This window comes from Tasmannia lanceolata, unplaced genomic scaffold (genome assembly GCF_043159265.1).
Source record: "Tasmannia lanceolata isolate RefF3 unplaced genomic scaffold, GAP_Taslan_0.1 ptg000015l, whole genome shotgun sequence".
Classification (NCBI taxonomy): domain Eukaryota; kingdom Viridiplantae; phylum Streptophyta; class Magnoliopsida; order Canellales; family Winteraceae; genus Tasmannia; species Tasmannia lanceolata.
Genome location: NW_027518692.1, coordinates 48,881,391 through 48,905,517, shown reverse-complemented (window position 1 = coordinate 48,905,517; position 24,127 = coordinate 48,881,391). Strand labels below are relative to the sequence as shown.

The 24,127-nt window shown below is 37.8% G+C and overlaps 1 protein-coding gene across 2 annotated transcripts in view; it reads right to left on the bottom strand.

The window, feature by feature from the left end:
- The window catches only part of SGT (UDP-Glycosyltransferase superfamily protein), a 43,011-nt gene extending 22,512 nt beyond the window's left edge, over positions 1 to 20,499 (bottom strand). The window contains exons 1-4 of one of the 2 annotated variants that reach the window (XM_077396472.1): positions 20,047 to 20,499; positions 19,619 to 19,783; positions 15,735 to 15,922; positions 1,498 to 1,740 (exon numbers count right to left, since the gene is read on the bottom strand). In XM_077396472.1, coding sequence (XP_077252587.1) covers positions 1,498 to 1,740; positions 15,735 to 15,922; positions 19,619 to 19,783; positions 20,047 to 20,278 — 828 coding nt within the window. In that variant the 5' untranslated portion in view covers positions 20,279 to 20,499. Of the gene's footprint in view, positions 1 to 1,497; positions 1,741 to 15,734; positions 15,923 to 19,053; positions 19,200 to 19,618; positions 19,784 to 20,046 lie in introns of those variants that run through there. The other variant, XM_077396473.1, reaches the window with a different exon arrangement.
- Between the last annotated feature and the right edge of the window lie 3,628 nt (positions 20,500 to 24,127).

Here is a 24,127-nt window from a genome sequence, read left to right as displayed (position 1 = left end):
AGGGAGAGGAAAAAATCCCCGAAACCCCATAACTCTCTAAATTCCCTAAAAATCATTCTTAGATCTTCATATGGGTCTTATAAGTGTTTAGGGGGGTAGGGTTGGGGGAGTCAAGAGAAAGTGAAAAACTCAAAATTTAGGGTATTCAGGTGATGGTTTTTCGTCACAAGCTTGAAAGATGTACACCTTTTATCAGAGGTGTATGCCTTTCAGGCTTTCACACACCCCTCTCTCCTCTTCCTCCTCTCCCCCGACTTATGCCTTTTCAAGGACTCCTTGAGGTTTTTTTGAATTAACACCTCGCCTTGAGGGGTATACTTGGCGCCTTTGAATACAATGATTGCAGCAGTGACGAACAAGACAATTTTCCGCATACACTTGGCGCCAATGAATATTCATCGTAGCAGTGACAATTAAGACAGTTTTCCTCATTTACAAAAGAGAGCTGCTACAAACACACCTAGCGGCAGGGAGATTCCTAACAACCCTCCCTACTAATAATCCGGGCCATTACTCATCAATAAGGATTAGGGCACTAATAGTTATTGTTATGGAAAGAATCACAGGCTTGCACTTCCTGTAAAGGAAGAAAGCATATTTCAATAGAGAATAAGGGGAGAGGGAAGGAAGGATCGAGTGACATCCCGAAGGAACGAACTCTCTGATCAGCCAAAGAGACGGAACTAGCCATAGTTTTAAAACTCCCCCGTGTCATCGTGAACTCCCCCGAGTCGACTCCCATTTACCTCGGCTACGTTCCGCGTTTTGTCTTACAAAGTCAATAAAAACTCCTTTTAACTCTCCCGAGTTATGAACACATCAACCGAGTACTCGACCGTGTCGATTAGGATTTTCTTCGCCGCGTTTTGACCTGCATCCATGTTATGAAATATTGGAACTAGCACTCCGCCTTATGAACTAAATTCACCTGCCATTGTAACCACTCACCGAAAGTCAGGTCTATGAACCGTCTCGCCTTCCTAACTTGCAAAGATAGATGGATTTGTCTAATCCCTGTTCAGAACAATGCTCCCCTTCCTAACGACCCTCCCTACTGATAATTCAAGTAGCCAACAATGCATTAATGATAAGTTTCTTAGGACAAAATATCCTATTTTCTTGATAAAATGACAATCATATCCCGTGTATGTATACATGGCGGTATCAGGAGAGTTGTCTGGGAAGCCCTGACACAAGCATGTCTTCACATCATTTCCCCGTAGAGAATAACTTCTTTGAGGATTTGGATCGACTTGAGATTGGGACCAACTCCAATGATCAATGAAATACCTAATCAGGAAACCGGTTTTATCGTCCCACCACTTGTTGTGGAAGACGTAAAGAACTTGCATAAAATGGATGCAGCATTACAGATATCTAGGTACCCTAAACTTGGAAATTGTGATTATGATAAAGATGAAAACATTAACGAAGAGCATGGATAGAAATTAAAACGAAACTGACATAAGCTCAATAAAAATGAGAATGGACTCAAACCTGTAACTTTTTTCCAATGGCTACAAATGGTTGTACATCTCCCCGAGTTCCAACAATGAGCATCACTATTTGCAGTGGTGGTATATATTGAATGTCCGTCACATCTATGGTTTCATCCTCAGCGGGTTCACCACAGACAGCTTCAGACCCAAAATGAAGACTTTCGGGTTCAACATTATCTGGAATATCAAAGACTATAGTTCCATCATGTCTCACGGTGGCTATCCGGTTCAGCATTTTAATCTGCGGATTTAGTAGTTCAGTAATACTCTCAACAGTTACACAATTGAGAAAAACAATAAGAACACGATTTTTTTTGAATGGCAACAATAAGAACAAGCATTTGAGAAGAATTTAAACACAGCATGTTAAGAATTAAAGGAATGATAGATGCAAGGGCGCCCTTGCATAAAGAGCCAGAAAAGGGCCCTTGATTGGATCCATGTCATTAAGTGCAACTGATTTTAATTTCTCAACCGATTTTAAAAAGTTACTGAAAATGGCGTGGATCTCTGGATCCAATCAAGGGTCCTTTTCCGGCTTTTTATGCAAGGGCGCCCTTGCATCTATCATTCCACTAAGAATTATGAGAAGAATTTAAACTCTGCATGAAAATATGATAGCTGCCTATAAATAGAAAGTTAATGCATAAACAGTCAACTTCCAGAAGCAACTCAGTAGATAAGTTTACACAGGTAAATCCATCAAATAGAAGAATGCTATTTGGTTTAGAGATGAACAGTTTGAAGGAAAAAACAATGATTTTGTCCATTTTCAATGCATCAAAATGGAATTGAAAGGAATGTGAAGTGAAACAATGATATTTGTGATAAAATTTTGGCATATCCAGGAATATGCCTGCTATACCTTCTAAACTAGCTCACAAGTGAAGATATCAAACGTGATATAACATCCAATAAGGTACCTACCAAACAATTCAAGATATTTGATCTTTAAGAAATTTAACATCCAAAAAACCACTGTAAAAAAAGTTGTATTTTGCTTTTGTGTATTAGCATAGCTCATACTAATCCTTCATAGAGCATTTCATTCTACAACATGCATCCCTATCAACCAAGAATAGAAAACTATTGAGCCGCTTTGAAATGTCCAAGCCAACTTGTTTTTCTCACCTGACTTAGCATAGCTCAAACTAATCCTTGATAGAGCATTTTATTCTACAACATGCATCCCTATCAACCAAGAATAGAAATTATTGAGCCACTTTGAAATGTCCAAGTCGAATTGTTTTTCTCACCTGACTTAGCATAACCATGAGAGAGCTTATTAGCCTCTAAACGCAACTATATTAATAAGGGTGTTTATGGAGCTAGCCCTTATTAGCCCCTCTCACGTAAGTTGACTTTAGAAGCTGATGTATCTACTTATCGTATTTTTGCCCCTGCTCGGTAGTTCCGTAGCAGGTTTTTTCGCTCTGGACATAGATTCGGCAATGAGAACATCTGTCATGTTCAACATATCAAACTTTAGCTCAGGTGATTTCGTCATTCTTGGATTTTTAGCAATAACGGTGATTTTATTCTTGCTTTTTGAACTAGGTTTTCCTTTATTTTTCGTTTTAGATGATGTGGATGTCGGACGTACATTGGTCATTGAAGAGGTCATATTTTTAAGTTTTACTTAGCATTTCTTCTTATAGTATATTTTTCTAAGTACTAATGTATTAATTATTTTTCCATATTATGCATTTATTTTTCGTTTTAGATTGATGTGGATGACGGACGTACATTGGTCTTTGAAGAGGTCATATTTTTAAGTTTTACTTAGTATTTCTTCTTATAGTATATTTTTGTAAGTATAATGTATTAATTATTTTTCATATTATGCATTTATTTATGATGTGTATGTGTATATTTTGGTTTATTTTCTACCCTTCACTGTTTGGGATTGGGTTTTTACTTGCTTCTTGAAGCATTAGTTTACTTGCTTCTTGAAGCATTAGTATTTTTCTATAATTAGTAATTTATCACATTATGCATGAATTTTTGATTTATTTACATTTAGATATTGATTTTCAAGGTTTTCTATTTCCCAATATGATTTGCAGTTTTGAAAATTATCCCTTTTATTCTGGTCTGTGTGTACCTTGTTGGAAAGAAATGTGTGTCCTGGTTGAGAAGAAGATAAGAAGATGCTTCAAGGCGCGTAAACGCTTTCCTTAAGACGATATTTGCCCCCAGCAGTAGTGTGCAAAGGGGACCACAAACTCGCCTCCAAGATACAATGAAGCCCAGTTCCAAACCGATTGCTTGACGACGTTCTGCACTGAACGGAATCAAGCCTGAATCACCTTTGAATTTTTCAAGTAATTGAGACCCAAGTGTTCTGTTTCTGCAGAAAACAAAATACTTGAAGAGAACTTCTAAAACAGTAAAAACCGAAACTTTGTAGGGGTTTAGAGAAAGAGAATTGTGCCGGAAATAGCAATTTTGGGTATGCCAAAGTAGAAATCTAAATTTTGTATAGAATGAGTATTTTCTACTGTTTTTATAGAGCTTCTGGTGGCTTTTCCCGTTGGAAAACACCATTTCTGGACATCTTTTCAGCGGGTTTGAATTCTGACCATTAGATCGTGTCTAATCGCGACTCTACGTCTCAGATCAATCCTGGAGTGACTGTTGGCTTGTGTAAAAACCCTTCCAACTCCGAACCGCTAGATTGCCCATTCATGGTGCAGATCGCACCCTTTGGGTCTTTGACCAAAAATTAAGATTTTGAAAATCAAAATCTAACAATCCCCCCACCATTTTCAAAATAAAAAAATATTCCATCATACTTGGAACTCTTACGCATAAATGAAGGTATCTTATGATTTGAACCTTCACTTAATGAGAACACATCAAAGTTGACCAGAATTGCATAGTAGACGTGTCTTTGAACTAGCTATTCTATACGGCCAACCGGATACGTTTCACACATAAGAAATTCTTCTCCTCAGGTGATTTTTACAAGCCGACACGTGTATTGGCCATGTGTCTGTATGTCGGTTTCATGAGTGCTCTAGAGACTAGCCAAGTCTCATAGGAAGCGGCACCACTTCCACACTTACATAGGTAAGCTTACGAGTGCCCCTGTAACTATAGCACCCTAACAACCTGGTTATAAGCCTATTAAGAGCCTAAATGCTCAACCTCCTCCGTTACACATTACAAGTTCCAAGCACTTTCCTTTGGGATGGCATTTATATAATGTACAGTGCTTGCAATCACTCCATATGATGTACTTGGGCTCATTGAACTCAAGACTTGATGTATCTTCAAGCATTGAGTTGAATTTCCATCATTGGTGATCATTAGTTATTGGCTTTAGACCCATCCCTATTGATGTCTTTAACACCAAATCTCTTGCAAGACCTTTTGTTAATGGATCAGCGAAGTTCTGGCTTGATCTCACATAATCTAAAGTTACTACTCCATCAGTAAGTAACTGTCTAATGACACTATGCCTCCAATATGCCTAGACTTACCATTGTACACATGGTTATATGCTCTTGATAGTGTGGCCTGACTATCACAATGCACATATATCGATGGCATAGGTTTAGGCCAAATAAGAATTTCTATTAGCAAATTCCTCAGCCACTCCGCCTCTTTAGAACAAGAGGCTAATGCAATAAACTCTGCTTCCATGGTGGAAGTAGTTATGCATGTCTGCTTCCTAGAAGCCCAGAAGATAGCTCCCCCACCAAGAGTGAATATCCACCCACTCGTTGATGAATAATCAACACGCTCAGTTAACCAACTGGCATCTGTATATCCTTCTAACACTACAAGATACCCACTCTATGACAATCAATAGTCTATAGTGCCTTTAAGATACTTTAATATCCTATTTATAGCATTCCAATAAACATTACTAGGATTGCTAATAAATCTACTTAGCTTTCCAACTGCGAATGCTATGTCAGGTCTAGTACATGTCATAGCATACATTAAACTACCTATGACACTAGCATACTTTAATTGAGATATAGACCTACCAGTATTAGGATATAATCTTAAACTTGAATCAAAAGGAGTAGAAACTGGTGTGCAATCAAAATGATCAAATTTTCTAAGTCCTTTTTCAATATAATGTGATTGGGTAAGAATAAGGTTACTATCTTTTCTTATTATTCTAATACCTAGAATCAAAGTTGCCAGGGCGGGAATCGAAAACGGGATTCAATTCGGGATTCGAAGGCTCCGGGGATGGTTGGGAGCGGGATTCGAAATTTCGCTGGGGAATCGTCGGGGAGTCGCCGGAGATCCGCCGGGGAGTCGCCGGAGAGCAATAAAAAATTAATAAATGATTAAATTTAAGGAAAAAGAGCTAAAGACATGATCTTTCGCTCACAATAGGTTGTCACAATCTGAAACGAAGAGGGCCTAAATATTATCAACAACACAGAATACAAATATTATCAACAACACAGAATCATCAACACAGAATCAAATATTATCAACAATCAAATATTCAAGTATTCAACACAGAATCAAATATCAACAAAATCATTAACAAATACTAAAAAATACTAATCATTAACAACACAATCAAATACGACAATCATCAACAAGACATAATAAATAATCAACAACACATAATCAGATTATCAACAAAAAAAAAATTAAAAATGAAGGGGAATGATATCCCCCCCACTCAGTTTATCAACAGACCATTACGGCTGTTTGTTACTTTGTTTTAGATTGTTAGGACCCAACTGATTATTGGCTCAAATTTATGCTTAATTTTGAGCCAATAATCAGATGAAGGGCTCACAATAGGTTGTCTTGTCACAATCTGAAACGAAGATGAGCATAGATATAATGATATATTATCAAAAAAATAAGGGATTTGCTAGCGTCCATCGCAGATTGGTAGAAGGCATTTTGCGGAGCTTCTGTTGCATGAGAGAGCATACACATAGCCTCAGATTTTGTCTTATTCATTTAATTCATTTGAGGTGGATGCTCTCTCATGCAAAAGACGCTCCACGAAATGCCTTTAGAGATGAACTCTAGCAAATCCCAAAAAATAAGAATCAAATTAAAAAAAGGGGATTTTCCCCTCCTCTGGCGGATAAAATCCCCCCCATTCAATAAAATGAAAAAAAACGTTAAAGGGGGAGAATTTATCCTCAAGCAGTGAAACCATTCTCACAGAAAACGTTAAAGGGGGAGAATTTATCCTCGAGCCACCATTCTTACAGAAACCGTTAAATGGGGGGGGTATCATTCCCCAAAAGGAAAAAGAACTGGTATCTTCTTCATTTAGAGAAGAAAAAGGAAAAGAGAGAAGAAAAAATGAGATTAAAGGGAGATTAAAAAGAGATGAGTTCACTTACCACGTTGGAACTCCGATCCTCTTCTTCTCCCTCTTCAACGTGGAGGAGTGGACTGAAGAGGCGTGTGGAGTCGAAGCCGCGACGAGTTAGGGTTTGGGTTTCGACAGAAAATTTAGGGTTTTTGGTTTTAATCGAGCAAAACAGAAAAAACCCTCTCTTTCGTATATATATATAAGTGTTTTTGGTAAAAAGACACAATTACCCCTTCAAAATACATCAGTATATTAGGTTTTTGAAACTCAGAAACGTAATTTCCTAAAAAACGATTGGGAATCGTGTTTCCGGGAACAAGAATACGCGGTTTACATAAGTAAAAATCCCGGTTTTAAATTAATGAATATGCGGTTTTAAACTCTGGAACTTGCGATTCCGGCAAATAAAATCCGCGATTCCTTTCCGGGAACAAGAAACCTCGATTCCTAATTTTTGGGGAATCGAATCGATTCCCGATTCCCGGTTCGGAATCGCGGACCGGGGAATCGCGATTCCCCAACCTTATGGACGAATCCTGCTACTCTGCCTAGAATCACATCTGCAACACCCATGTCTTTCATATCAAAATTCAATGACACAAACTCTTTGGTCCTTGTGATACTATCCATATCACTACCAAAGATTAACATGTCATCTACATATAAATATATGATGACATCTTTTCCACCTTTATACTTACTATATACACATTTGTCAGATTCATGTATCTTAAAACCATTTGACATTAGAACCTTGTCAAATCTCTCATGCCACTGTTTAGGGGCTTATTTAAGCCCATATAAAGACTTAATTAGCTTACATACTTTACGCTCTAGACTAGGCATAACAAAACCTTCAGGTTGATCCATATATACTTCTTCATCAAGTTCACCATTCAAGAATGTTGTTTTAACATCCATTTGATGAATGTGAAGGTTGTATATGGATGCAAGAGCAATTATGACTCTAATGGTTGAGATCCTAGCAACTGGGGCATATGTATCAAAGTAATCTATTCCAGCTTTTTGTGTAAAGCCTTTGGCAATCAACATTGCCTTAAACTTTTCTATGGTTCCATCTACTTTCATCTTCTTCTTGAAGATCCACTTACAACATATGGGTTTAGACCCAGGTGGTAAGTCAACTAATTTCCAAGTTTTATTACCCATGATGGAATCCATTTCATCATTGATAGCCTCTTTCCAAAGGGCAGCATCTTGAGATTTAATGGCTTCTTCATAGGTCTTTGGATCAGGTTCTACTTTTAGATCTATCATAGTAGAAGTAGAGACCTTATCTTTTGATCCTTCTACAAGAAAGACTACAAAATCAGGACCAAATGATTTTTCTTTTCTATCTCTTTTACTTCTCCTAATTTCATTAAGTACCTCATTTGTTTCCTCTTGAGGCTCTAATGAAGACTCTATAGGTGAGTTTGAATCCATTAATCTACGAATGGATGAGAACCTGTTTTCACAGAAGGTGGCATCCCTAGACTCAATAATGGTATTCATTTCTAAGAACCTATAGGCTTTACTATGATTTGTAAATCCAAGAAATATGCATTCAATGCCTCTTTCACCTAACTTTCTTTTCTTAGGTTTGGGTACTTGAACAATGGCTCTACAACCCCAAACTTTAAGGTAGCTTAAGTTGGGTTTTCTCTTTTTCTAAAGTTCATAGGGGGTTACAAGGGTTTTCTTATTAGGAATTCTATTTAGGATGTGGGAAGCCGTTAATAAGGCTTCACCCCAAAAATCCTTATTTAAACCAGAATTGACTAGCATGGAATTAACCATTTCCATAATAGTCCTATTCTTTCTTTCCGCAACACCATTATGTTGTGGTGTATAAGGACTCGTGTATTATTCCCTCATTTTCATAAAATTCAGGGAATTGGTATTCCCCTCCTCTGTCAGATCTAATACACTTGATCTTAATTTCACATTGGTTTTCTACTATTGTCTTATAAGTCTTAAACTTATCTAAGACTTCATCTTTATATCCTAAAAGATATACGTAACAGTATTTTGAAAAATCATCAACGAATGTTACAAAATACTTTTTGCCTCCTCTTGTTGGAGTGCCATGTAAATCACATACATCACTATGTATCAACTGTAATAAAGTAGTAGATCTTTCTACACTAGGAAATGGTATAGTAGTTATCTTATTTTGCATGCATATTTTACATTTATCTTCCCGATTTTCATCATATTTAGGAATTAGTTCTAACTTAACCATATCATGCATTTTCCTAAGATTTACATGTCCTAATCTATTATGCCATAAAGAAATAGAGTCAACCATGTAAACAGAAACATTAACTTTATTAATATTCATCTTGAACATGCCCTCATACATATAACCCTTCCCTACAAATATCTCACCCTTGGATAGTACAAACTTGTTAGATTCGAATACAAGTTTAAAGCCATTCTTATTAAGAAGGCTACCAGAAACTAAATCATTCCTAACATCTGGGGCATGGTATACATCAGTAAGAGTTAGGATCTTTCCAGAGGTGAATTCAAGTTCCACTTTGCCTTTTCCCTTGACTTCTGCAGTTGAGGAATTTCCCATGTAGAGAACATTTCCGTCTTCAACTGGAGCATAAGTCAAGAATGCGCTTCTGTCTTTGAAAACATGTTTGGTAGCGCCTGAATCGATCCACCAAGCATCTTCTCCTTCGAGGAAATTAACCTCGGATATCATGGCAAGAAACTTTTTCTTGTTTCCATCTTTGTTTCCTTGAGTGTTTGACTTTTTAGATCGACACTCCCTCTTGTAGTGGCCAATTTTGCCACACTGGAAACAAGCGCCTTTGCGCTTCTTGTTCTTATCAGAACCCTTGCCATTTTGATGCTTTTTCTTCCGATTACCTTTCCAAGGTTTAGTAGGGGGGTTTGAGTCTGTTACATTGGCAACTTCCACCATATGGACTTTAGAGAATTGATTTGCTATATCATCTTTATTGTCTCGAAGCCTTGATTCTTCCTCAACTTGGAGGGTTTCAATCAATTCTTCGAGTGTCATTTCCTCTTTTTTATGTTTAAGACTTTTTCTTAAGTCTTTCCAAGATGGTGGTAATTTGTCAATGATAGAGGGTATAATGACAGTGTCATCAAGGTTCACCCCTTGTTGGTGAACTTGACTAATGATATGTTGGATCTCATGGACTTGATCATCTACCAACTTATCATCAGTCATCTTGAAATTTAAAAAATGACTTACAACAAACTTTTTGGATCCGGGATTTTCCGATAGGTACGTTGTCTCCAAAGACGTCCATAGTTCTCCCGCCCAACCCATGCTATGGTAGATGTCAAACAGTTCATCCGTCATAGCATTGAGGATGTGTCCTTTGCATTGATAATCGTCTTGTTCCAACTTCCTCCTTCTACGGGCTTGGGCAAGTGTCTCGTTTTCAACTTCTGCCGAATTGAAGTCAGTACATATACCACTTTGAGAGTGGTTAGAATGAAATGTACTTTCTTCTGCCATCTTTTGAAGTTCCCCTTGTTGAATCATTCCAACTTGACAAAATCTTGCGTCATTTGCTTCATTGACTGTGCCATGAAGATCTCCAACAGAAGAATATCGTCTTAAGATTGTTTGAAAGAAATTTGTGTACTGGTTGAGAAGAAGATAAGAAGATGCTTCAAGGCGCGTAAACGCTCTCCTTAAGACGATATTCGCCCCCACCAGTAGTGTGCAAAGGGGATCATAAACTCGCCTCCAAGATACAATGAAGCCCGGTTCCAAACCGATTGCTTGACGACGTTCTGCACTGAACGGAATCAAGCCTGAATCACCTTTGAATTTTTCAAGTAATTACAACCCAAGTGTTCTGTTACTGCAGAAAACAGAATACTTGAAGAGAACTTCTAAAATAGTAAAAACCGAAACTTTGTAGGGGTTTAGAGAGAGAATTGTGCTGGAAATAACCATTTTGGGTATGCCAAAGTAGAAATCTGAATTCTGTATAGAATGAGTATTTTGATATTTTCTACTGTTTTTATAGAGCTTCTGGTGGCTTTTCCCGTTTGAAGACACCCTTTCTGGACATCCTTTCAGCGGGTTTGAATTCTGACCATTAGATCGTGTTTAATCGCGACTCTACGGCTCAGATCAATCCTAGAGTGACCGTTGGCTTGTGTAAAAACCCTTCCAACTCCAAACCGCTAGATTACCCATCCATGATGCAGATCGCACCCTTTAGGCCTTTGACCATTTAGTAGATGGGACACCATCCAACGGTCATCTTCCACTAGCCGTTACACTAAGATCCGACGCTTCGGATCGCACCCGCTCACGCACTATCTATTGGAGCCCCTAGGCCTGCTGGGCCAACCGTTGGGCCCGAACTCTGGGCCAACCGTTGGGCCCGAACTCAGGCCCAACCCGACCAAACCATTCGGTCTACCCACTCGACCGATCCAGGTCGATCTTGATCCAACGGTTCGGATCAAATCAGGTAAAATGAAAAGCTCCAATCGCTCCTCGCTACGATGCGGTGTGCGAATTGCAAAGTGGGCCTAAAAAAACACCAATAAAGCGCCACTATGCGCCCTATAGCCCATTGCCCACGCCGCGCGCGCGTGCGCATGTGCGAACGATGCGTTGCACCGTCCCGCGGTTCAACCCAAGGCTAAGACCCATTGAGCACCATAATAAAGTAGAGAAAAGAGTAAGGCTTTATAAGCCCAACTTTTTCTTTCTTATGAGTCAGTATGGGACTATCTTTTTCACACTACTTTTGCAATCTTCTCTTTCTCTTGCAAAAAGCAACTTTTTCCAAAGTAAAGTTTTTCCTTTTCCAAAACACACTTAGAAAACATTTTCCAAACACTATCTTTTGACCAAAAATTAAGATTTTGAAAATCAAAATCTAACATACCTTAGGTTTGCTTGTTTTTTTATGAATTCCTATTTTTCTACAATTAGTGATTTTTCACATTATGCACGAGTTTATGATTTATTTACGTCTAGATTTTGATTAGCAGTTTTGAAGAAGCCTCTCTTGCGTCAAGGTATGCCCTCCTCTCTCTCCATTTCTTTCTCTTATCTTCATTTTCTTCTCTTCTTTCTCTTCTCTCCTCTTGTAAAGACCCATATTTTAATATTGCACATTAATTAAATCATTTAAGTTTTACTAATGGTACCCTGTTAAGATGCACTAAACCATATTTTTCCCCGTAATTACTTTATTTAATAAATAATTTCAGTGTAAATGCAAGTTTGTGGGCCTCTTTACTAAGGTAGGTTTAAAAATTTTAATCTAATTATGGGCAAAATTGTAAAATATTAATTGAGAGGAAATAGCAAGAGATAAAGATGGAAATGGAAAACCAAATTGGATTCTCCTCAAAAAGTGCCGTGTACACCCTGTTAAGATGCACTAAACCATATTTTTTCCCGTAATTACTTTATTTAATAAATAATTTCAGTATTTCATGAATTTGTGGGGTTTGATGTGTTCTTGGCCATGAATTTATAATTGGATTTTAAGGGTTTTGAGTTCCTGGGCTGAATTTGTGAAAGGTTGATAACATAAAAAAAATCTGAATACTTACTTGAAATTGAAGATTGAAAAGGTAAGCCTTAATCTCTATCTTCCACTTCTTATTCTTCTCTTCTTCTTCTTCTCGATTTTCTGATTCTCTGTTTTTTTTTTTTATAAGAGCGCAAGCACAGTGGGGAAAAACCCACGAGGATGGGTTTTTATAAAACCCACAAACCAAGATCCCAATTGATTTGGTCTCTACCTTTCTAATTTTTGTTTCACCTAAGATTCCTAATTTTTTAGTTGTTTCTTAATTAATACCTAATACAACTCTCTCTCTAATTCTTGTTTATAGAAGAAATTTGGAGAGGGGCCCACTAGTGGCGTGCGCACTCTCCATTTATGGGAGAGTGTACACAGCACTTTTTGAGGAGAATCCAATTTGGTTTTCAATTCCATCTTTATCTCTTGCTATATCCTCTCAATTAATATTTTACAAATTTGCCCATAATTAGATTTAAATTTTTAAACCTACCTTAATAAAGAGGCCCACAAACTTGCATTTATACTGAAATTATTTATTAAATAAAGTAATTACGGGAAAAAATATGGTTTAGTGCATCCTAACAGGGTGTACACGGCACTTTTTGAGGAGAATCCAATTTGGTTTTCCATTTCCATCTTTATCTCTTGCTATTTCCTCTCAATTAATATTTTACAATTTTGCCCATAATTAGATTTAAATTTTTAAACCTACCTTAGTAAAGAGGCCCACAAACTTGCATTTACACTGAAATTATTTATTAAATAAAGTAATTACGGGGAAAAATATGGTTTAGTGCATCTTAACAGGGTACCATTAGTAAAACTTAAATGATTTAATTAATGTGCAATATTAAAATATGGGTCTTTACACCTCCCATCTTCTAGTTTTCCATCTTCTTTCATTCACCATTTTCAGTTGGGTTTATAAACCATTTCACCTACCCTCTTTTCACCCTTCCCGGTTGAGTTTATAGACCGTTTTCTTCTCTCCTTTCTCTTCTCTCCTCCCATCTTCTAGTTTGACATCTTCTTTCATTCACCATTTTCGGTTGGGTTTATAAACCATTTCACCTACCCTCTTTTCACCCTTCCCGGTTGAGTTTATAAACCGTTTTTCCTCTTTTCCCTCTTTTCACCCTTCCCGGTTGAGTTTATAAACCGTTTCTCCTTTTCCTCTTATCTTTCCTTCACCTTGATCTTCATTTCTTTTCTTGACCTTAAAGTTTTCAAGATCTTGATCGTTTCTTGGTCTTGATCTCTCATATCTTGATCTTGATTCTTCTTTCCTTCATCTTCCTTATCTTGACTAAGATCAGTAGATCATTCTCATATCTCCATCTATATTTCTTTCTTGTCTTGGAGGCTACCCTATACCCTAGACATATCCCTACCCTTCCTAGATTTCTTTGGGACATAGTTGGGGAGTTAATTTTCGCATTGTGGATAGACTAGTACATCAGTATTCCATCTTAGTTACATATCTGATTTCTTTGGCATACTACTTGCCGTTTATTCTGTTATCAGAATGTATGGTGCATATTCCTATAAATCAACCTTCGAACCCTAGATTCATATTAGTTAGTCTTTTATAATGGATATCCTCTAGTAATAGGTGGTTGTATAAAACTAGTCATACATGGCATCACCATCAATTTCTTTCATTCGCACGTATCATAAAGTGTCCTCCTTTGGTTGTTTCATTCTGCCAGTCAGGTAAATGAGCTTTTCTATAGCAGTAATGTACATTTTGGAAGATTGGGACCATTCTAAATAATTTGAACCATTAACATGAACATGCATCGGATCACCAGAGTTTCCAGCTATAGGACCATTACCCGAAGTCCAGGGCACATTGGAAGTGGCTTCAGAATAATCAACCGTCGACATCTTCTACCTATAAGACCTCATAACACCTTCAAACAACCACTTTAGCAGTTTGAAATATTCTTTATGACAAATAACCATGACCTCGGCAAAAACGAAAAGAGATCCTTCGGATAAAAATGACAAAAATTTTTAGAAGAAATCCCAAAAAGCTCCCTCAATAGATCTTGAAATCCCATGAGATAAAAAAAATATCAGTTTCGCATAAAAACCCTCCACTAAAAAATTGTATATTGCTTTCCCAAATTTCTCCTCAAAGAAACTTGCGAAGCCCTAGACACAAAAACTGATTTTTCTCGAATTCCAAGAGAAATCTAAACATAAACTTGGCAAGACAGCTTTAAAACACAGCAAAAAAGCTCATAAATCACACCATATATGTGTGATCTAGAATCTAAGGTTCCATCATTCTAAAGGTGTGGTCACGCGCCTGCTGACATCAGCCATAAGGCCGTAGAGGATGTTACCTAAAGTTTCAAAACTCAAAGAAAGGAGAGCGCAATCCTCTAGATCTTGAAACTATGATACCAAGTTGCAATTTAGCCTTATAATCAACCAGGGAAGAAGAGAGACAAAGAAAAGGAGAAGAGAGGACGGGGAAGGGGAAGGGAGTTCCTGTGTTACAATGTAAAAACCCTATGAATAGGGTTTCACTATTCATGCCACTGTTCATATGAATAGTGGCAGATCACATGTGATGGTCCCCATATAATATGAAATATATAAACAATTATAATTTGTTAGTATGCATCATTGCATCCTAAGGCGTAAGTTAAATCGCCCTGTGACTAGTATTCAAGGTTTTAAATTTCAGTTTAGTATAAATATTTATACAAATACATGCACAACATTTTGCATGCAATTCACATCAATATAATTATGTAGTACATACTGATATAATATATCACTATTACACTTACGATTTTGGTTTATGCAATTCGGTCGTTTCAATTTCGGTTTCGGCGGGGATGGAAACCAAAACATTTTGGTCATTTCGTATCTGTTTTAGTGGATATTTAAAACCATGCTGGTACTGATAAACATGTCCATCTTTAAGATTGACGGGAGAGAAAGTGAGTGCATAATCAACTAGAAAACTTTGGCTTCTTTTGAGCGTGTTCCACATGGTATAATGCATATAACCTCCCTCTTCCACTAGTATGAATACAAGAAGCCAATAGCGTACTTCATTTCCAAACACACTAAGCATAGCTTTTTAGATGAACCAGAACTGTGCAAACAAGTCATAGCCTGAAAAACATCAGATCCAACATGAATTTAACAGGATTAAATATCTAGTTGAACACAAACATAAGCTTCAACCAGATACACGTCATGAAACCAAAACAATTTTAGGATAATGAAAAATTCATACATGAGAACAATACATTCATAAAATCTAAAATAATGTAAACCACCAACTTCTGTCGAATAGAAAATATATTGCATCAGAAATAATTTCACAAAAAAATCCCAAAGGTGCACCTTCTTTCGATCAGAAATCTTGTCATCGAAGATTTGCGCTGCTTGATCACCAAGTATAATGTTAGGTCTTCGCTTGTCAGTTTTCGATCTTTCCAGATTAAGGTGACTTGTGGATGAATCTGCTTTTTCAGGATTTATTTTGTCCCCAGGCAGAGTATTCGCTCTAGGCAGCCTCCTATCTATCACCCCTAAACAAAGAAAATACAGAAGTGCCATGAAAAATTAGTTTTTGTGGACACCAGACATGCCAAAAGCTATTACTGACCATGTGCATTGTAATATGTCTTACAGATTGCCTATTTAAGATAAGAATGTGTACACGAGAATAGAACCAATATTTAACACATGCCAGCTTAGTTTCTCTTCTCCAGCCAGGATGAATATTATCCACATACAGAAAGAATCCAGCATGTGTTGCAAAATAGTAGAAAATAGAATTATTAAACATCCAATTAATAAATATTGCATGGTTCAAAAAGGACGCTGGAGGGCTATAAGACATGTAACATGAAAAGGAAAAGTCAATATAGTTAATCACTAAAAGTCTAAAACATTAAAGAGACTTGTAACTACTAAGAAATCAAGTGATGCAATGTATGCAATAAAACAGACATTATTAAACATAACGATCATATAATTTAGATTTTTACTATTCAATAAGTGTCTTAATTTTAAAGGAGAAAGTGATTTTTTAATGATAGCAAGAATTTTATTAATGAAAAGAGGAAAAGAGAATCCCGGTTGAGATGATCAGAATGCAAAAACCATAGCAGAAAAAACAAAGCAAAAAGCCTATAATGGCAAGAGGTCCATTATGACAGGGGATGGACTCTTGACCCCCCTCTTTGGATAAGATGTCTTCTTCTGCATTCACTCTTTACGTCATGAACAAAATTCAGCCGACGACTGGCTAGACAGTCTAGCACTTCCCCAAAAACATCCGCAAGACTCCATGTACAGCCTCCTCCAATCTGATCCATTTAATTACATAGAGGGAATCCTCTTCAATGAAATGAAGAGTTTGATCCCCTGCGTCAAAGCCATGAGCTCCGCTTCCAAATATCTCTTTTCTCCTACCGGGGCTGTAAATGTAAGTGTGACTACACTGTTACCATCTCTTAGGGGCTGTTTGGATACATGGATTTTAGAATCCTAGATTTTCCTCAAAATCCAGGATGGGAGACGAGAGAAGAAGGAGACCGTCCATCGTTTTCTGATTTCTCGCCCTTCTTTCCGTCGAGCGAGAGAGTATGAGATCGTCCCGTGATTCCAGGTTTTAGAAATATCAGGATTGGGGAGAGATTTCTAAAACCTGAATTTCTTACTTCAAATCCAGGATAATGGCTTGTAAAATCGAGAATTTTACACTGCTTTCAAACTAAAACACCTGGATTCTAAAATCCACGTATCCAAACAGCCCCTCAATGTCCCCTCAAAACCAGATGGACCTGTGCTTGCCCAAACTTGAGCCATCAAAGTTCATCTTAATGCTTCTCGAAGACGGACTTCCATCTAGGCACTATTAACCTTATTGGTTCTGTGCTGAACAGGTAATACTTTCATTTCTCAGAACCATCAACAGCTGCGGCCCTTGCTAAACTTAGAAGAGGGCTCATTCCACCATCCTACTTAGAACCAACGTTGTCAAAGTTTATGTACTTGTAGCTTTGCCTCTGAATATCAAACCATTCCTCTCCTTCCACACACAGTCCACAAAACTGAAAAGGAATAAGCTTCTGACCAAGAAGTAGCCACCCACGCTGATATGAGTGCATTACTGAACTTTGGCCGCACCCAGGACCAACTAAACATTCAAAAAATAATATACTAGCGCTACGGAACAGAGTAGGAATGAATTGCTTAATGATCCTTCAGCTGATGAGCACATTGCACAGACATTCTGAATGACTTGCTGCCAGCTAATAAGGTGATCTATTGTGAGGATCATATCTAACCCTGCTGTCCAACAAAATGGAATAACTTATGATGGGGCAAGAATGGACCATAATTTGTGCTGATTTGAGGTCTCAGCACATTGACTTAACTGAGAAGTTCCCTCTTGTAGACCTTGCCCATATTCTTCTATTCATTCAATTCTGTCCAATGTTTCCATAAATGCTGCTCCCTGACCAACCTCCCAATGCAAAAAATGCCTTGAAAGAGGGAGTCCAAATGATACCATCTTCATTATGGGTATATGAATTAAAAAATAATGCCTCTTTATAATATGCGAGTCTGAATTGAGTGGGGAATACTGCTTTAAGGGGAATCCCAGAGCACCATACATCTTCCAAAAAACAATATGATCACCCTTCCCACTCGATACCTAATACCAGGTAAGAAATCATTGGTCATAATACCATTGATAGCTCATCAAATGCTTACTACCTGATAGCATACCCTTTGCCAGCCTTTTTGTGGCAACAAACCGCTTCATCGTACATTGTACTTCCTGAAAATCATATACTATTTTCCTCTTCGCTGAATCTCCATAGCCATTTACCAAGTAATGCTCAGTTCATCTCCCTCAGTCTTCCAATTCCCAATCCACCCTTCCTCTTGGCTTACATACCAGGACTTTTGCGGCATCTTTTTCTCTTAAGATATTGAGAATTAACAGAACAACCTATTTTCCATGCAGCCTTTTAAGGTTGTTAAACACATCTTGGTACATTGTAGATGAATTTAACAAAGTTAGATGGCCAGACGAGAAGAATAATAGTACTGTGATCACATTGAGTATGGAGGGAAATGTTTTCATACTTCATCGGAATTAGAAAATTTGAGGATAAAAAACCCGAGATCAAAAATCATTAGGTCTAACCAAAAACTGGTAAATCAAATGATATGGTGTTAATTTTTCATTTTACTCAAAAATAAAAGAGAAGAATAAGAGAAAATATGAAATGCAGAAAGCATAATTTTGCTTTAGAACTTTTAGTTAAAAAATTCAGTTAGCATAGTGTTAATTAATTGAAGCATTTAATACAGTTTCCAGTCTCGAGATTTACCATTTTCTCCTAGCCTTTTTCTACTCTTTACGAATTAGTATACCTATAAACAGTTCATAATCACAGATATAAGATCAAGCAACGTGACCGAGCTATTATTCGTAACCAAATATTTCAGTTAATTCCTCTACTTTGAACAATTGAGAAAGATAATCTAATGCATGTCTAATCAGCAACAGAGTAAACGCTTCATCGCCAATATAAAAAAATCATTTCTGCAAGAACTGAAAGTGTTAGGAACTTTCCTAAACTATCTATATGTCATATTTTATGAGCTCAAAGAGAAGAAGAGAAAGAGTTGGATTTACTTCGAGGGAAATCCGAAACCTCCAATCCTTAATAAGGAATTTTGGTTGTGCAAATCTACTCCTCTTCACTATGCCAATAAATACAAGAGCATCATCCAATGGTTACCACAACCATTCAACCCATGACTCCATAACTCAACCCACGACTCCACTATTACACTAACACTAAGACCCAATTAAAACAGAGACTCAACTGACACCAACTCTCCACAACTCCTAAAATTCTCACACCTCTCATTACGTGGTATGCCACATCACAAATAACAGTAAACTCAGAGAAACTCCATCCGCAGACACGTAAAACACAAAGTGCACGTGTCAGGTACCAATGTAATTGCTTGATTTAGAAAATAATTATATATCGCTTGATTTAAGGACTAATTATATGATTGAATTAAATAATTAATTAGGGTAGAATTAGTATAAAGAATTGTGAAAATTATCAACATCAGTTGAAAGTTTAGGTACTGCCTTATCAGAAAGATCTCACACAATTACTTATTCAGATTTATTTTCATCAACAAACAGATTTCCTAAAAAAACTCAATTGAGCAAATTTACGAACCTGAAGAGTTCCCCTCGCCTTCGCCGGGATTCTTCCCGCCGGCTTCGTCCGCCTCCACCGGATTCTTCCCACCGGCCTCCTCCTCCACTTCCACCACCGGATTCCGCAAAGTTTCATCACCATCTCCAGAACTACACTCACCTCTGCTCTCAGATTCACCAATTCCTTCAACAAATTTCCAAATCCAATATAACACTAGCAAGATCAGTAGAATTATATGTCTCTTGATTTTGGAAGTACTAATATGATTGAATTAAAGAATTAATTAGGGTAGAATTAGTATAAAGAATTGCGAAAATTATCAACATCAGTTGGAAGTTTCGGTAGTGCCTTATCAGAAAGATCTCACACAATTCCGATTTATTTACATCAACAAAGTGATTTCCAAAAAAAAAAAAAAAAAAACTCAATTGAACAAATTTACGAACCTGAAGAGTTCCCCTCGCCTTCGCCGGAATTCTTCCCGCCGGCCTCCTCCGCCTCCACCGGATTCTTCCCACCGGCCTCCTCCACAGGATTCCGCAAAGTTTCATGACCATCACCAGAACTGCACTCACCTCTGGTCTCCGATTCACCAATTCCTTCAACAATTTCAACATCCAACTTAACACTCGCAGGATCAGTAGAATCGTCCTGACGATCCTGCGACGATTCCGCCATTAAAACCTTAAAAAACCTTCTTTCTCCTCGTCGATCAGTCCTTCCTAGATCCAGATCTGTGCAAACTTCCCTTTTTTGGAATTCGAAACCCTAGAATCTAAGATTCGGAGGCTCTCATGTGTGCGAGCCTGGAAATTGCTGGTAAGTTTATTATAGAAGAAAGTTATTTATTAAAAGGGAAAGATACGAAATTGGTTTTCGTAACTGCTGGTAAAATGGTAGGCTTTATCGTCATTCAAAAGGGTAAAAAACATTCAGTTTTCTTACAGAACGTGTTCAAGTTGAATCGCTTGAATCACAGAAGTGGTATATTGTGCCCCCTTTTCTTCCTCTGGACACCCCTCTTTAGTGTATTGGTGACTTGGTGACTACTCTTTTTAAATGCCAGAAAACAACGGGGATTTCGTTGTAAAGCGTTGCTTTTGGTCTATCTCGGCCGCAAGAAAAATTAAATGCGCTGAAATTTGATGTGAAATTACTTGTGTCGGAAACTTGGAAGGGAGAGGCATGCTCTTGCGCACTCTGCTGTATCCTGAGATATGCATATGTGATGATCATAACCGTTCATCATGTGGGCCCCCTCTATAAGCTTTCTCAAACAAAGCCTCAATCCAATGGATGAGATATCCATTCGTTGTGGGACTGAACATGCAGGATGGGGGATTGAGCCTCTAGCTCAATTGGTTAAAGGCTCTGGTTTTCAACCTTGTGAGGTAGGAGGTTCAATCCCAGCTTACCTAATAATAATAATAATTTGCAAAGTTTTGAACTTGTGGTGAGAGTCACAAACAACAACCCGATAGCCATACATGAGATAACGGTCCACGTCCAACAACGGTCAAATGACTCGTTCAAAAAGATATCATGTATACTTTGTGACAATGTTTTAACAAAGGATCGACCCTCTTACAAGTTTCAACCAGGCAAAATTGAATACGTTACTAATAAAGAGATCAAGGTGAAGAAGCTTCCGATGATTTTCTTCTTCTTCTTTTTTTTTTGGCTTTAACAGCTTCCATTCCATGAAAGAAACGCATATCTCAGAATCCAAGAAAGCACCCTATAGCTCAGAATATTATTAGTGGTGAGAGAGTCGCCTTCATTGAGATCAACTGACATCCGCTGATATTGTGGGATCATTTTATAAGTTTCACAAATTTCCATATTAAGCATTTTCTATCTTCAATCTAATGAAAGCTTATTGTTGGAGGAAAAAAATATATGGAAACGTTATGGTATTTGGATTTTTAAAAGAGAGGTCATATATATACTCAATAGGGGTGCTTTGGTAAGATAGGGGGGGGCTCATTTTTCATCTCCCTTTCTCGAATATAAATTCGTAATTAGGGGTGGCAAAATTGGCCGAACCGAACCGGAACCGAGCCGAAACCGAACCGAAAATTCGGTTTCGGTTTGGTTAAACCAAATCGATTCAAATTTCGGTTTGGTTCAGTTTGGGTATCAAACCGAACCAAAACCGAATATTTGCAATTATTATGAGTAAAGGGTGGCAAAATTGGCGGAACCGAACCGAAACCTAACCGAAAATTCAGTTTTGGTTCGGTTTTGGTTTGGTAAAACCAAACCGATTCAAATTTCGGTTTGGTTCGGTTTGGGGGTCAAACCGAACCGAAACCGAACCATTGCCACCGCTATTCGTAATGTTCTAGAAATGATTCCTCTAAGTTGAAATTTTCTTTTGATTTTGTAAAACTTTTAATGAATTCTATTAATTGCAACAGAAAATAGTTAAAATATTAGATATGGCAGAAGACCAGAACAAGTGCGTGGCAATATTATTTTCCTTAATTACTTAATAAGAAAAACAAACCTGCAAGAGGGATATATCAGTTCAATTTTAATAAAATCAATAAAGTTTTAAATATTATTAAAATAGGGAAGTGTTATCAGCACTACTGTATTTTGATGAGGGCACTCCTCACTTTATTAAAAGTACGGTATGGCTCGCACCATAGGGTGATCCAAACCGTCCATTAAATGAGCCACAGCCTAAATAGGTTGTGCCTCAAAAATCACTTCCATAGGTTGATCCTAACCCTCCGATCTGAATGTTAGAGGGTTGATCCTAACCCTCTTTAGATCGGAGGGTTACGATGAACCTATGAAAATAATTTTGAGGGCGCAACCTATTTAGGCTGTGGCCCATCTAATGGACGGTTTGGATCATCCTATGGTGCGGGCCATACTGTACTTTTAATAAAGTGAGGAGTGCCCTCATCAAAATACAGTAGTGCTGATAACATTTCCCTTAAAATAAATATAAAAGGTGAATTCATATGCATTTTAATGTCAAATATGTGATTCGCCATAAAAGTGGCCCTACACAGCTTCCCTCCATATAGGTACTTTTTTTGTCATATATCAACTCATTGGAATCAAACACAGCCTAACAGTAACTAATTCCGGAGAGTGATCGTTATATGAAAACTAAAAGAGAATACAATTAAGATTAAATAACTAAAAGAGAATATAAAGTTGAAAAGGTGGGAAAAAGCCAAAAATGGTAGGGAATAAGTATAATCAAAGTGGAGGCCAATTCATCACCCTTTTATAGCAATTAGAAGTAATGAGTAGGTTTGGGTCCACCATTTTCTTGGATTCTACAGATGCTTAGATAGACCCCACATCATAGAAAATTGAAAGTTTAGAAATTAAATAAAAATAAATGGAAAATAACAAATTTCAGTCGTGCGGATCCATAAAAAAATGAAAACCCTATTTAGCTATGAATCTTTTACACAAAAAACCTTAAAAAAAGCTACCCAGGCTCTAGTTTTCGTTTCCTTTTTTTTTTTTGTTGGGAAAATTTTGAGGGTAGCCAAACATGCTCTAACTTAGCTAAGTCAACCCTCTTAGGAGCCGATTTCAACACTGGTTGTGGCCAAGATCAACGGCCCACATCGAGGTAGTTGGTGTTTAATTAAGGTTATAGGAAGGGATGTTAACCATAAGGGTGTAAATGAAAGAGATGTAAAACAAATTAAGAGTCGTTTGAGAGAGGAACCGGGGTGATGAGGACTCTCTCTCTCTCCCTCTCTCTCAAAACTCTATAAAATAATCCATAAGGTCCCTGCTCATGCATGACTCAAAAGACATTGTTATTGGGTTTTCTTGCAATCTACAGCATACCAAGAGCAAAGAATGATCTGTCTCATCCCTCATCACTGAGAATTGCGAAGTGGGTAGAACTGAAGAGTGGTGATAGTTGATTTCTCACTTATGAGGAAGGACTCAGTCCAAAGAAACTCGCAAGCAAAGTCCGTCACGATCGGTTTCAACGGCTGCCGGTGAGGGCTTTACTGTTAGTTACCTCACCAATACGCCAAAAGCTCTAGGGCTAATGGAACGCGTTCGACAAGGTCCTTGGCCCTTTAAACCCGTCCAATACTAGGCTCGGTTCCACTTAGTCCCATACTTAGGCGGGCCCCCACTCAGGATCATAACATTCCACCACGCTTCCGCATCCGCTATCATTGGCGGCCCACTTAGTTGCAGCTTTCACTCTACCTTTTTTCAGGCAGCCCTTTCCACATGTCTCCCTTTCCCCAGCACCCCACTCCGTGGCAACATCGGTCTAGCGGCTTTCACTCTGAATCTTTTCCACTGCGTAGTCCTCTTCACAAGTCGCCCCTTATGTGGCTCGAACACGGGACATGATGGCTGCTCTGATACCATGTTAGGTACCTTACAAATACATCAAAAGCTCAATGTTAGGCAAGGCCCTTTAAACATGTCCTTCACTAGGCTGGGTCCCACCTAGTCTCATACGTAGACAGGCCCGTCACATACATATGTTCATTTGAAAAACTGATTGAAAACTACATTGAT